At 38.2% G+C, this 13,355-nt stretch overlaps 1 protein-coding gene and 1 pseudogene across 1 annotated transcript; both read right to left on the bottom strand.

Moving 5' to 3' along the window:
• LOC135706515 (uncharacterized) overlaps positions 1-13,355 on the bottom strand; it is a 70,979-nt pseudogene that overhangs the window by 45,266 nt on the left and 12,358 nt on the right.
• LOC135706513 (uncharacterized) lies at positions 9,720-11,229 on the bottom strand. The gene is made up of 4 exons (XM_065228127.1): positions 10,804-11,229; positions 10,572-10,737; positions 9,991-10,501; positions 9,720-9,930 (listed from the first exon to the last, which is right to left on the bottom strand). Exons 1-4 carry the CDS (start codon positions 11,178-11,180, stop codon positions 9,752-9,754), a joined length of 1,233 nt encoding a protein of 410 aa, XP_065084199.1. The 5' UTR covers positions 11,181-11,229; the 3' UTR covers positions 9,720-9,751.

Genomic DNA, 13,355 nt, shown 5'->3' with positions numbered 1-13,355 from the left:
GCACTGGAGGATTTTTCTTCGATAGTCTAACGCAGGCTTCGCAATTCTTGACATATCTCTCTACAGTGGCGGACATTCCTGGCCACCAAAAAAATTCCCGCATTATCCTTTTCATTGCGACTTCGCCGATATGACCCTCATGAGCCGCTGTCAATGCCTCTGTTCTCAATAACTGTGGGAGTATTACCTTATTGTCCTTGAACAAAAGGTTACCTAATACTCGTAGCTCTTTCTTGTGAGGTTCAAACTTGGATAGACTTGGCTCCCAACTATTATTCTCAATTGCGTTCTTCACTGATTGCAGCTCGTCATCGTTTTCTGAGCAGGTTTCGATTTGATGCCATGTAAGCTCCATGCCTCCGGTGTCAAGTGAATATAGAAAATGGTTTTCGTTGTCACTTTCAAAAGGAATTGCTTCTTCTGAACCGCGCACCAGCCTAGAGAGGGCGTCTGCTACATTGAGATTACCTATTATAACAAGATTTATACAAATACAGAACTAGTTTGGTAACAATTGAAGCTCACCTGGAACTCTTTTGATGCTGAACTCGTATTGCTGTAGGCGCAAGGCCCAGGATTCAGCTCTAGAAATTGCGCGCCGTCCTAATCTGTATTTTCCGTTGAATATATACTCATTAGCCTCTGAGTCCGTCCGAACGATGAACGATTTACTTAATAGATAGGTTGTAAATCGTTCCACCCCCCATACTACGGCAAGTGCCTCTCTATGCGTCTGAGGATACCGTTGTTCTGTTGGTGTTAGTGCCTTGGATGCGCACGCAATTACTCTTGGCATGGACTGGCTATCGAATTGAATCAGGATGGCTCCCAGACCCGTCGGCGAAGCATCGACATAAAGTTCTGTTTTATCTCGCGGATTATAGTAGCCCAACTTCCGGATCGTATATGTTGATAGGTTGCGAAGTGATTCGAATTCTTCGTCCTCTTTGTCAGTCCAATAAAATTGCTCGCTTTTGGCCAAGTGACGTAAGTGCTCCGTTCTCTCAGCTCGATTTACCAGAAATCGGTCAATAAACGTTACTAATCCAAGAAAACTTTTAACTTCTTGGCATGACGTTGGTTTCCTGAAATTCTGTATGGCGTTTACCTTTTCGTTTTCAATTTCCCATCCATCTGCCGTTAATTTAAAACCGAGGAAGGTAACTGATTGCTTTTTGAAACAGCATTTACTGGTATTCAATTTAACATTGTGATTTTCTAATCGGGCCATCACATGTTTCAAGTTTTCGTCGTGTTCTTCTTCTGTACTACCAGACACTAGAATATCGTCAAGGTAGTTTTTAACTCCACGACATCCTGCCAAAACCTTTCTTTCAAGTGCTTCTTGAAACAAGTCTGGCGCATTACATAGACCGAACGGTAGTCGCACGCATCTGAACATGCCAAATTCTGTGAAGAAATTGGTGAGATGTCGTGATTCTTCAGCAAGTTCGATGTGGAAAAAAGCATTTGAAAGATCAATAGTTGAGAACCATCGGGCTCCATTGAGTTCCGCCAGAATATTTTCCAATGTTGGCATGACAAACGGTGTTCTGTATATGCATCGATTGGGTCCTCTCAAATCAATTACCAATCGTATATTATCTCTGCCTTTGGGGACTACCAACATCGAGGAGCAGAAGGAGGTATCCATGCCTTCATGTACTGGCTCGATGATGTCCGATTTTACTAACTGCATTAACCTTTGGTGAACCAACGTCTTCAGAGCTATCGGTATGTTGGTGAAGATATTTCTGCATGGTGGAGCTGATTTGTCATAGTTTATTTTGACGGGAGGAATATTAAACTTGGGGAACACCTCTTCCATGTATAATGCTCTGATGCAGTTGCTAGAATCTGTATCACCAGTATTCGAACACACAGGGACTTTATGCCCCAATAAAAGGACGCAATACCGGCTTGCTGTCAACCTTCCCAGTAAAGAGTAACGCTCATTGACTATGTAAAACTTTTCGAGGAGTACTGGCCTGTCGTCCGAAATATATAGAAAAGCTTCAAACGTGCCTAGAACTTTAATTTCTGCAGAAGATGCATATGGCTTCAATGAGCGGTCTGATTTCTCTTGATAGTTATAGATCTCGTTACGATATTTTTTGTCGGATGTAAGCAAGCGAAAGTTATGTTCAGAGAATGTATTAACTTGCGCCCCGGAATCGATTAGGAAATCACAAGCCATGCCTCCAAGCGTTACGGAAATCATACCTTCATCGCTAACAGACAGCACTGCAGCCAATTCAAAGACATCAGAGATTGCCTAAAAGAAAATGTAGTTTTTTTTTTGTTTGTTTTATAACTCATTTATTTTATTAATGAACGTATCTCATACTTCAAAACCCGAGACATAATCAAATCTCGGTATCATCAAAACCATAGAAAATAAAATTTAACTTTATGTTCCAATTTAAAAATTACTCATTACAAATTAATGGCCTGTATGAGCACTTACTTCTTCCTTGTTGATACTCTCCAAATCAGGTGCCTCAATCGCTGCCAATTTTGGGCTTGGTGCTGTCTCCGGTGCTGACTCGGCAAATCTCTTCCGCGACAATGAACTGCCAGGGAAACGCTGAGTACATGTTCTCGCAAGATGTCCCGGTATTCCGCAATTTCGACATACTTTATCGACGGCGTCACACTCCGATGGCATGTGATACACGCTATTGCACCTCCAACACCTATTTGCCTGTGGTGCAGCAAAGTTTCGCTCTATGTCCCGGCGTCCTTTGTATCCCCGATTATATTGAAAATTCGATGCTCGTCCTCCGCCAAACCTCGGGCGTTGATAGTTTCTTGCCGGATAATTTTTTTGAACACGAGTGCCTTGACGTCCCGTATTGCTAGGAAAATCAGCTCTTACAGGAGCAACCAATGCGAGGTCTGACTTCATTGTTTTCTTCAAGAAAAACTCCTCATTCAGTCGGATCGCCTCCAATTCTCGAATTTTGTCCACAAGGTCCGTAAATGATGCATTTCGACTAAGCATCTTAAGAGCTATCGCCCGGACATCTTTCCTCAATGCATGTTCTGCGATGGTGCTTACAATTTGCTCAAATTGCTTGCCTTCTTCAAAATCGCACAGTCTTGCAGTCGCTCCCACGCGGCCAATGTAGGATAGATCTGACTCGCCTGGTTTCTGGTCCATTGTAGCCAGCTTACGTCGTTGAAGCATGACGTCAGACCCAGAGCCAAAGTACAGTTTTAGCCTATGCATGGCATTTGAGAATGGGAATGTTTCCGCGGCCGGTGCGTTAGAGTCTGACTTTGTATTCTTGAAAGTTTCAAGAAGCTGTTGACCAGCTTTCACTCTGAAGATCGTGAACATTGTGGACTCGTCCTGAATTCCCAACAATTTCATCGAATCTACGAGCAGATCACGCCACATCTCAAATGAATGTCGCTGAATACCTTCACCTTCCGCATCTGGTTTACATTCTGGAACATTTAACGACGAAATGGATAGTTGATGAACGCTTGACAGAAGCTTTGATTCTCCAGACGAAACAGCTCGATGGGTGTCACTGGGTGTCGCTTTTTCATTCACCTCAACTACGCCAGTATCATTTGATGCAATTTCATTTCTCTCAACATTTGGTCTGCGTAGCATATCATTTTCTTCTCGCAATCTTTTTATGTCATCTGTCAATAACGCAACGTGCTCTTTTGCAGCCTTCAGCTGATTTTTTAGGTCGCGTTTGGTTACTCTGGGCCGGGAAATTATTATAGTATCCGGTGATTCACTACAGGCAGCAAAAAAAATAAAACAATTGTTTTAAAAAAAAATTTCCATTTATCACGGCAGGACTAGAAATCGCTCACTGCTTCAATTGATAACTTGAACTGTGTCTTTCTTTATAAACATAAACACATCAGTACATTAAAAAAATTGTGTACCCTTGTCGAGACTAATCGCTTGACCCGCTCAAACTCCAGCGGATTATGCATAGCTAATATGAAATTTCACTTCATCCAAAATTAACCAATTACTTTACTTATGCCCTTATCAAGGCTTTCCGCTTGATCTGGCATATTTTTTTTTTTGTTTTATTCACTTAGTATTTTAAGCTTCTTAAAAAAGATCTTCCACTTCTTTACAAAGAAATATAAAGTTGTCTTATCATGTCATGCCCTTGTCAAGACCTTTCGCTTGACCTGGCTTCACTTTTCATTCATTTTTTTTGTTTGGTGTTAATTAACCCGCTAAGTATTTCAAGCTTTTATGCAAAAAATCTATTGCTTCTCTTGGAAAAAAAAATCTTTCCATGCCCTTGTCAAGACCTTTCGCTTGACCTGGCACTTTTTATACGACCGTTAACCGTTAACTGATCATCACACTCAGGCAAAAATATTTCCAGTCACTGATTTCTTTGCAATCCACTTCAAAATAAATAAATACATACCTTCGTTGGGAGCTGTCCTCTGCTGCGCCATTGTCGTAACCCAACATGGTGGCGATACGGCTTGGTCCGCCACGCCGGTGCTGACTCTTCTCGGCTCGCTTCGCTGGTAAAGGTAAACTGCTTTTCCGTAGGTGGTCTGCTCGCTGCAAAATCTGTCAATCGAATCCCTGTTGCTTCCGCTGTTCGTTTCTTATATACCGTCGGTCTGCTGCAGCTTTTTACTGCTTGTTCACTATTGGTAGTTCATTCTCTAAAAGAGCCACCAATAGAATGTCGTTTTCTCTGTTGTGCGTTCTGCGAGAGGCGAGAGGTATGTACGCATCGAAAAGGAAAAAGGGGGAGACCAATCTATTACTACAATAACTCACAAGAAGAATAATTAACTGCCCAACAAATTTTAATAATTTTATTCCAAAACCCTTATATCTACTACACCACTAAGTGAGAAAAAACTGATAATATACACCAGCGAATAGCGAGAAAACTTCCAAAACAACGGACCGCGAGTCAATTCGACCGCTAGGACAAAGTTAACAGTTGACATAGGAGAGCTGGAAAATACTATGATTTTAACAAAAAAAAAGCCTCTTTAACTGAGTGAACTTTTAGGAATGTGATGAGGAATTGTACTTATTAGCACAGAACAGTGGAACTTCGGATCCACTATTGATTGGCGAACACTAGCGCACCTAGCGGTAGAAGGCATCTTATGCCTGCAATTAATATAAATCAAAAAACACGGGCAGAACGGTAAATCTACGCATAAAAAAGATGAAATATTTTCTAAAGGATTAAAAGATCCCTAAAAAATATGAAATGCACCATTACAAAATATGTGTCAATAAAAAATATGAAATGTCCCATAAGACTCGCTATAGCTTATGGAACATTTAAGTATTTTCTAGAGAACAGTTCTTAATTTGCATAGATTTCATTTATTTAATCTTTTTTACCATTTTTTAAATTAAAACCTTTTCTTCGAAAGATCCCCTTGTGAATGGGTTACTCAGAAATTACTCAACAATACTACAGATTTTGAACCATATTAGACTCCTGCTAAAAATAAGTACGCAGTTAAATTTTCCCACTGGGCATACAGTTTACAGAGCTTCCCAACAAACAATTTTAGCTGCAGACTAGCTTATACAGGCAAAAGTTAGCTGTATAAGCCAATTTTCGGCTGTATAAGCTAATCTGCAGCTAAAATTGTTAGTTGGGTTCTTAAGAGAAAGTTTACCGCCCAAAGATAAAAAAATAAAAAATTTCTGCACGTTTTTATTTCTCTAAAAATATTGGGAAAACAAATAAAAAAAAATCCAAGAAAATCAGTTTCTTCCATAGGTTTTTGAAAAAAATTACATGTAAAAAAATTTGACTCTCAGCTAAACTGAGAGGACGATGTTTTGTGTGTTTTTTTTCAGTCCAACTATAAGCCATGATGACTTAAATAAATATATTTGCACGTAAATTTTCTTTAGAAAATTAGAAAAATTTGATTTTTTTTTAGATTTTCGATATTTTTTCCAAAATTGTTAGAAAAAAATCGACGCGTAAATTTTTTTTCGGAGTGCTAGACTTCCCCTTAATCATTGGCATAGCTAGCAAGTTTTCCTTGTGGTGGCCTAGGGGAGGGAGGCTGTTTGCTTAACTACGTTAAAATTAAAACGCATGAAAATGCTGTATAATCAAATGGCGTTAAGGCAATTTGTTATTTTATTTTCCTGTTGGGTACATTTCCGCGGTGACCATTTATATGGCCTATTATGGTGAGGCTTAGTTTTATTTTAATGGTGATTAGTATGTAACTTTAAAAGTATTTTATGGCAGCGGCTTAAGGAGCGTATCCTGGATAAAGAGCCGCCGTGTGTTAAATCGATGGGCGCAGTGGTACGGCCATAAACAGAAAACAGATGGTAAAATCCCTTTTTGAGAAATTATCCTGCCACGCATAATATTATCCTCGGTTTAAATCCCGATAACGAATGTCGGGTTGATTTGGTATCGACGGTACTATTAACCAATTCAGTCTTAAGCAAAAATTTGTCAGATTTCCCAAACAGGGACGGTATTGAAAGTAAATCCGAGTTGAAGCTTACCGCCATTAATGTATTGGGTGCAAAACGTACTAACCCGATTTGATGCAAAAGCGCAATTTTATGACCGTTACCGCAGTTACCCCAAGTAGCATTTCTTGTTTTATTGCACTCTATTAGTGGTTTTTGAGATCAATTTTATAAAACCGTCGATAAAATTAATAGCTCCAGCACAACCTTTTGATAACCGCTATAAGATCGTCTTCCAGCTTAGTGGACCACTCTTGATAAGGTTTATAAAGCATGTTTGAGAATCACAATAAAGCTGTCTTAAAACCTTTTGTAAGAAAGCCCCATACTCTACAAAAGGTTCTCATAGCCTCTTTAAGAGTAATATTGTATCCAAGCAGTTTTATTACGCTTTGGTGAAAATCAGTTATAAATCCAATTTAATTTTTATTGCATCAAAGCAACCGCCATAAATTAGCTTGTTGTTGTTCTGTTCTGCTGAAACTTTTTTTTTTTTCATATGGTAATCTTTAGCTGTAAAAATAGGTTTGAGTGTTGGTGTCAAGATCACCATGCAATAAATTTTGTTTCATGGCGACATTAGTGAAAATCTTAAAAAAATATATGCCTTTTTAGAAGTTCCAAAACATTTGCGCTTGAAATTTTATCGTGTATATTGGGATAATATGTGCGTTAAATAAATGCGCCTAAAAAATGATTCAAGTTAACAAAATAGATTGTTTTAGAAATCAAATTAATTTGATGGAATCATCTTAATTTTACAGAAAATAGATCCCAATAAATAAATTCATACCAATGCACACTGGAAATCAGTTCGGATCTCTAATTTAGCCACTATTTTATTGAAATTTCTTGGATTTTATTCCAAGGCTCATAATGACAATATGGCGACAAAGGACAGCAGGCAAGAAAAACACCAAGCGCAATTTCTTAATATGTCTAATGCTTACTTTTTTTTTGCTTTATTATAGAGATTTTCCCTAATGCTTACATTGGATGGAAGCAGAACAGAAAAGCATGATTCATGATTTTATTTCGAGCACTATTTTCTTTTTACAAGAGCTATTCATTTTTCTTATTGGAGGGTAAACGTATATTCATATTCTACGGGTGTAACCGAAAAATTTTACAAACATTTGGAAAAATTTTGAATGGTACATTAAAATTTATGAAAAGTTATGTGTGATTTCAACTTTTTTGTCCTAGAACTGTCACCATTCCATGTATTTCGACCAAGATTTGACAGTGTCACCCCATGAAAAAAAGGAAAGAAAATTTTCAATGCTGATTGTTGAATTGCTGTGACCATCCACGACTGTAAATCTGATAAGAGACGCAAGTTGGCATAGGTATCATCCTCCGACTCCAGATAATTATATATTTCCTCTTCATGAGTCATTTTTGGTGTAGCAATGTGTCCATTCGAAGTGAAGATGGTTCAGAACACTCTTTACAGCTTCCTTTGTGACATCCGCAGCAAATACAGCGGCATTTTTTTTCTTGGTTGTAGTTATTCACGAAGGTTTGCGGCTGACTGTAGCAAATAAAAGGGCTCAAGCTAAATTTTTTGAAGATTTTCTTTGCGCTCCGCTTGGAAGTACCGGAAAGTTTTGATTCTTTCTATGTTGTAAAAATAAACCGCCCATTTACACTTCTGACAAGTTGCAACTGAATGCTTATAATTGTTTTAAAATAGCTATTTCATGGCCAACTAGATTTATTGCGCTTACTTATATAGCAATAAAAGGATTTATTTTTGGGTTTTATAAGGGCGATTCATATCGCTTTTTTTATACTTCAAGGCAATCATAAAACCTTTCATAATTGAAAATAGCATAAGCATCAGTTGGTTTATTTATTAGCTTTATAGAGGTTTTGTAGATAGCTATGAGAATGTTCCATGACTTGCATTGTATATGACCGTCATAAAGCTGTAGGTAATGGTTGTAGCTGCAATAAAACCTTTATAAATTTTGAACATAGCCAAGCAGCTCTAGATTTGTTACTTGGGACAACACCTCTTTGTTCATTTTGGAGCGAAATACGCAATATTAAAATTATACACATTATTGCTGCAGATGTTTCGAAGAAGAAATTCAGATGAAAAGATTTTTATATTGTGTGTGGCAGGATAATTTCTCAAAATGGAATTATATCATCTATTCTCTGTTTATGGCGCAGAGCGGCGTGCTTCACCAAATGAGAATTTAACATAAGCGCGACAATTTAAGCAAAAATACAGATTTGCTTTTGGCAACCCTGCTTGTCGGGCGTAATGGCAAGATGCCAAATCCGGCCAAAACAGTGTCTGGCTTCTGTGAGACTGCCGAAAGGGCAGAAAGTGATTCTGGAGGCATTCATGCTTGAAAATTTGCCCGTTAATGGTGCCAGATGTGACGATTCATTTTACCACATCAACAGATCGCCTGCCAGACAAGGATTTTTTTGGAAAATTTTGACAGCTGCTTCTTCAGGAATGGCCAACTTTGATTAGGCGACGTAGCACTCCTGTCCCGGCATCTGTGTTTCCGATCCATATATGTGACGCGTTCGGATTTTCTAAGTGAGTGCACAATATTTTTTTGCGCTTCTGTTCTTATTTTGACATAATTGACAAATCTCCGATCGTTCTCTGATCGTTCGTTAATTTATTCTAAAATTTTCAATTCGTTCGGTAAATTTTATTTGGCCTTTGAGCTTTCAAAATTTACTGGTTTGCAATGTAAATTTTACTGAACGATTTGTAACGTTTAAAATATCGCTCGGTAACGCTTTTATGAAAATATCTGCATATAATTATTTTAATTAAATCATAAAAATATGATTTTTAATAACTTTTAACTGTTTTCTTGTTAGTGATCTTTAAATTCATTTATGACAACTGATTTGGCACGTATAACAAATATAACGTCCACTGTTGTCTGAAAGTTTTAACGTCCATGGTTGGCTGAAAGCAATGATAAAATAAGGGTAAAATTCAATGAAACTAATTATCCATCCAACGTAGTAAAAATGTGTAACATTTTGTGACAAACATTGCATAAAGTATAGGAAAAACGAGACGAAAGGGGAGGGGGGTATGTTTCCTCAGTTTAGCGTAACATAATTAATGCATGGTCACATATAAGGAATGTATAACCATAACTGCTACATCTACACTAATATGAATTTCTCTACATGCACATAAATACACAAATAATGATGCTTACTTTGATACCTGACTTATAACAAATAAACGTTCTATCCGTGGAAATGTATACCTCGTCTAATTTAAAATTCATTCAGGAAACCTTTATACATAAGTGAAAGTAATTCTGATCGAACAATGTCACGGAATTTTGGATTTTCAAAGCAAGGTTTGCTCAATTTGCCATCATTATACTCATCAAATGTAGACCCTGTAAGCTCCATGTGTTTAAACTGCTCAAAAACGCAAACGTGCATTAACTCTGTAAGCGAAATGGTAAACATTTGTACAAGCAATGATAACTCGTCATATCTAAGCTTACCAAGGAACCCCTTCCGCAGTAGTTCGATTTGCAAATCGACAAGGCTAGGAATTTTATCCGCAAAGCCAAGTTTGTTCAGAATCGTCGTAAAATGTTGATGATACTCGTGGATGATATCATTTCGATAAGCTGTTTTTGTCTGGTTATCAACGATTAAATCAATCAGATACAATACATCGATGGCAGGAGATCCCCAGTGACAGCATTGATAGTCGATCAACATGGAATCCACGATACGATTTGCTGGGTTCCTTTTGTGCATAAGATTTTTCCACTGAAAGTCGCCATGATTCAGTACATTGTAGCCTAGCGATTGTGGATTTGCAGTGTAGACTTGCTGTAGTCTTTCTTTTACTGACCCGTTAAAATATTTCAACTTCTTAGCAAACTCTTCACAGCCTTGCCATTTTTCAACAGCATTACACAATTCATCGTATCCCCTAGTGAAAATGTTCAGTACTTCTCCGGACGTCATCAATTGCATCACATCGTTTGTTGATAGATCCATGGTCTGAAATTTGATTCATTGCTATGTATTAAAATACTTGAAAAAAAATCTATGTGATAATGCACATGGTTACTGTTTTCTGGAGATATAATGAAGTGGCATGAAACATGGCAATGTTTCGTATGGTGAAACGAGCTTCCTCTAGGCTTTCAATACATTTGCGTCCAGGGAGCCATCCTCTGGGAGATACATCCTCAAGAACGATTACGGTATTCGGAAGCGTAGATGCGTGTATCAATCTGCAAGCAATGTTAGTCGAAGATAGTTAATCGATTTCATACCTGTGTAGAATATGAGTTAAATACGTTGGTATCTCCAAATGTTCGCCAACGTCCGCCAACAATTTGGACATGGCTGGGAGAACTTTGCTGTACATCTTAATCTCCGTCAGAAACAGAGTGTTATCCTTGGTCATTTCCTTCTTGAATCCCTCGGTCGTTGGGGTGGTTTTAATGATTAGATTAACTACCAGTTCGTTGGGCTGGCGATTCGATGTGTAGCGAACCGTGGTACGGAACATAATACTACAGTAATTGTCTCCAGGATTGGTAGCAGGTCGTAGCTTACCACCGTCATGGATTTGGATAGATGGATCATTTTCAGCTGATTGCAAAATATCCGTGAAGAACTTATCGTCAAGCCAAGCTGGTGCTTCCAATTCCTCTGGACTGTAATCTGCCATTGTGGATGAGGCTTGTGCTGCGTACGGATGTTGGTTTTATACTGAACTATACACATTTTCGGCTGTAAATATTGTATGGTTTCGTTGGTTCAGAGAAGCGATGTGTTGATGGTCATGGTTGTAATGAGGTGTATGTGCGAATGAATACGTGGAATTATCGCATAGACGATTGTATTGTACATGCATGTTGATATATTTTACTATCAAATGATATTTGTGGTAACCGATACCGGCTTTCAGTGTATACGTCGAATGAAATATTATTGCGTAATGAAATACAACTTTATGTCATCAATTTGAGCGTTTTGATCATTCATGGGAAGTGAAGTGAACTGCCGTTCTACGCATATCTGTCCCATGCTCTACAAATTGCATCTGAGAAAATCGCAAATCAGTTCTGCTCATTGGAAGAAATATACGTTAAATAAGTCAGTGAATTGTTCACATTTCAACCGGAATAATATGAAAACTACAGAAATTACATATTTTCATATCAGCAATATTTAGTGGGACTGTTATGCGGAGAAATTTGCTAGGCAGCAGTCCCTGGGAAGGAGACCCAGACTCGAAACATATAAACGTCATAAGGAGCTAGACACAAGCTGTCAGGAACAGTCATTGGGAGCCGAGCAGTTTGAGGATGCTTTTCTTACAATTGAACAAGAATACAGAAGGCGGTATTGAAATCTTGCGTAAAGTAATTTCTGACAAACTGTCGTTTCTAGCTATCTTATTCAATGGAACAGGTTAGTCCCACTAGGAACTGTAACTTTCCGTGTTGCTTTGATGGCTACGTTGCGTTTGACGTCTTTATGTTTTATGTTTGCATGAGCGTGTTTTCCCAAAATTTGGTTTAACATACATGAAACTAATGACATGTTCTATCTTTAATTATAATTCACTGTGTCTTCTTCTTAATACTTAAAATCTTTGTACCGTGGGGGACCTATAACCGTACTTATATCATTTATACGTTTTTTAGGTGTGCGGATTTCAATGCATTACTCAGGTGTATGAATTTAGGTCCCACACGTTATCAACCGTTCATCATAGATAGGGGTGAAATCTGCCGAAAGTGATACATATGTTAATTAAGAAATGTAACTATCGACAAGAGAATGGTTTTAGCTTTAAGGGCGATCCATAAATGACGTTGTATTTGAGAGGGGATGGGGTTTGCAGAAGTTGTGAACGACCATGTATTAAGTATAGTAAAATGCGGGAGGGGTGGTCTAACATTAGTCAAAAAGAGACTACGCTATTGTACGGTCCCTTAGAGCTACACCGTCAAAGCCTCGGATTGATGCTACTAACTGCCAAACAGAGATAAATTAACTTTTATGAGTATAAAATTATCAACGTTATTTGGGTGCTTATTTTAAATTTGACAATATCTAATCAAAGCTACTAGGGACAGTGGTAGTTTTGGCCCTAGGGCCTCATTCAAATTTGAAATAAAATGTCATGGTTTAATTTGAGTAGATAATGGCAAAATATATGTTTTTATTTATTTGGTTTGGAATTCAGTCACTTTAAGTGGTAAAACAGAGTATTTCTACTCTACGACATTTCGGCGCAATTTATTTTGCCTTATTCTAAGGATTACTGTAAAAAGTTTGATATAGTTTAATTAAATGTTTTACAATTTTCAATTTTCTTACTTACTAGAGCTCTGTATTTTGTCATTTGTAGATTAATCCTGACTGTATGTTGTCTGTTTTGCTGTACGCGCATTACTTTGTAATATAAATTTCCGTAAATTTGTTAATATTTGTTATGCACTACTCCAGTTTAGTCGTTTAACTGCCCTTTGGTTCAGTGACGGTTAGGATGAGTTCTGCCAGGATGACACTGGCCATTATTTGCAATTCACTTTAAAATGTGCGTTTCATATTTCACCGCATGTAGTTCCACAGAGCTTGAATGAAATGCTCATGCACTTTTCATGCTCTCAGCGCTAGCTGACATTGCTAGATCACTGCTCATCTCTCCATTTGCGCTGCAGCTCCGACATAATCTGCGTGGCTGCTCTGTTGACGGCATTCCAAGTGACCTCCTCTTAACATTCCATCAACGACATTCTCCGCGTTAAGGACGGGCATCTCCCTTCGCACTGCCTCAAACCTTGGAAGTCACAGACCACATGCTCCGGTCGACGTTGCCATACTCCTGATA

Source organism: Ochlerotatus camptorhynchus, unplaced genomic scaffold (assembly GCF_037179485.1).
Source record: "Ochlerotatus camptorhynchus isolate MF236.1 unplaced genomic scaffold, CSIRO-AGI_Acam_v1.1 ptg000283l, whole genome shotgun sequence".
NCBI lineage: Eukaryota > Metazoa > Arthropoda > Insecta > Diptera > Culicidae > Ochlerotatus > Ochlerotatus camptorhynchus.
The sequence above is the reverse complement of the archived record's forward strand: the minus strand, read 5'-3'. Positions and strand labels throughout refer to the sequence as shown.

Bases quoted from the DNA above. Each gene is read 5' to 3' on its own strand.
- LOC135706513 (XM_065228127.1), bottom strand. From the start codon at position 11,180: ATGGCAGATTACAGTCCAGAGGAATTGGAAGCACCAGCTTGGCTTGAC. The intron at 10,738-10,803 runs GTATTTAACTCA...CATTGCTTGCAG, and splicing joins GAACATTTGGAGATACCAAC to ATTGATACACGCATCTACGC. The intron at 9,931-9,990 runs GTAAGCTTAGAT...TTTCGCTTACAG, and splicing joins ACTGCGGAAGGGGTTCCTTG to AGTTAATGCACGTTTGCGTT.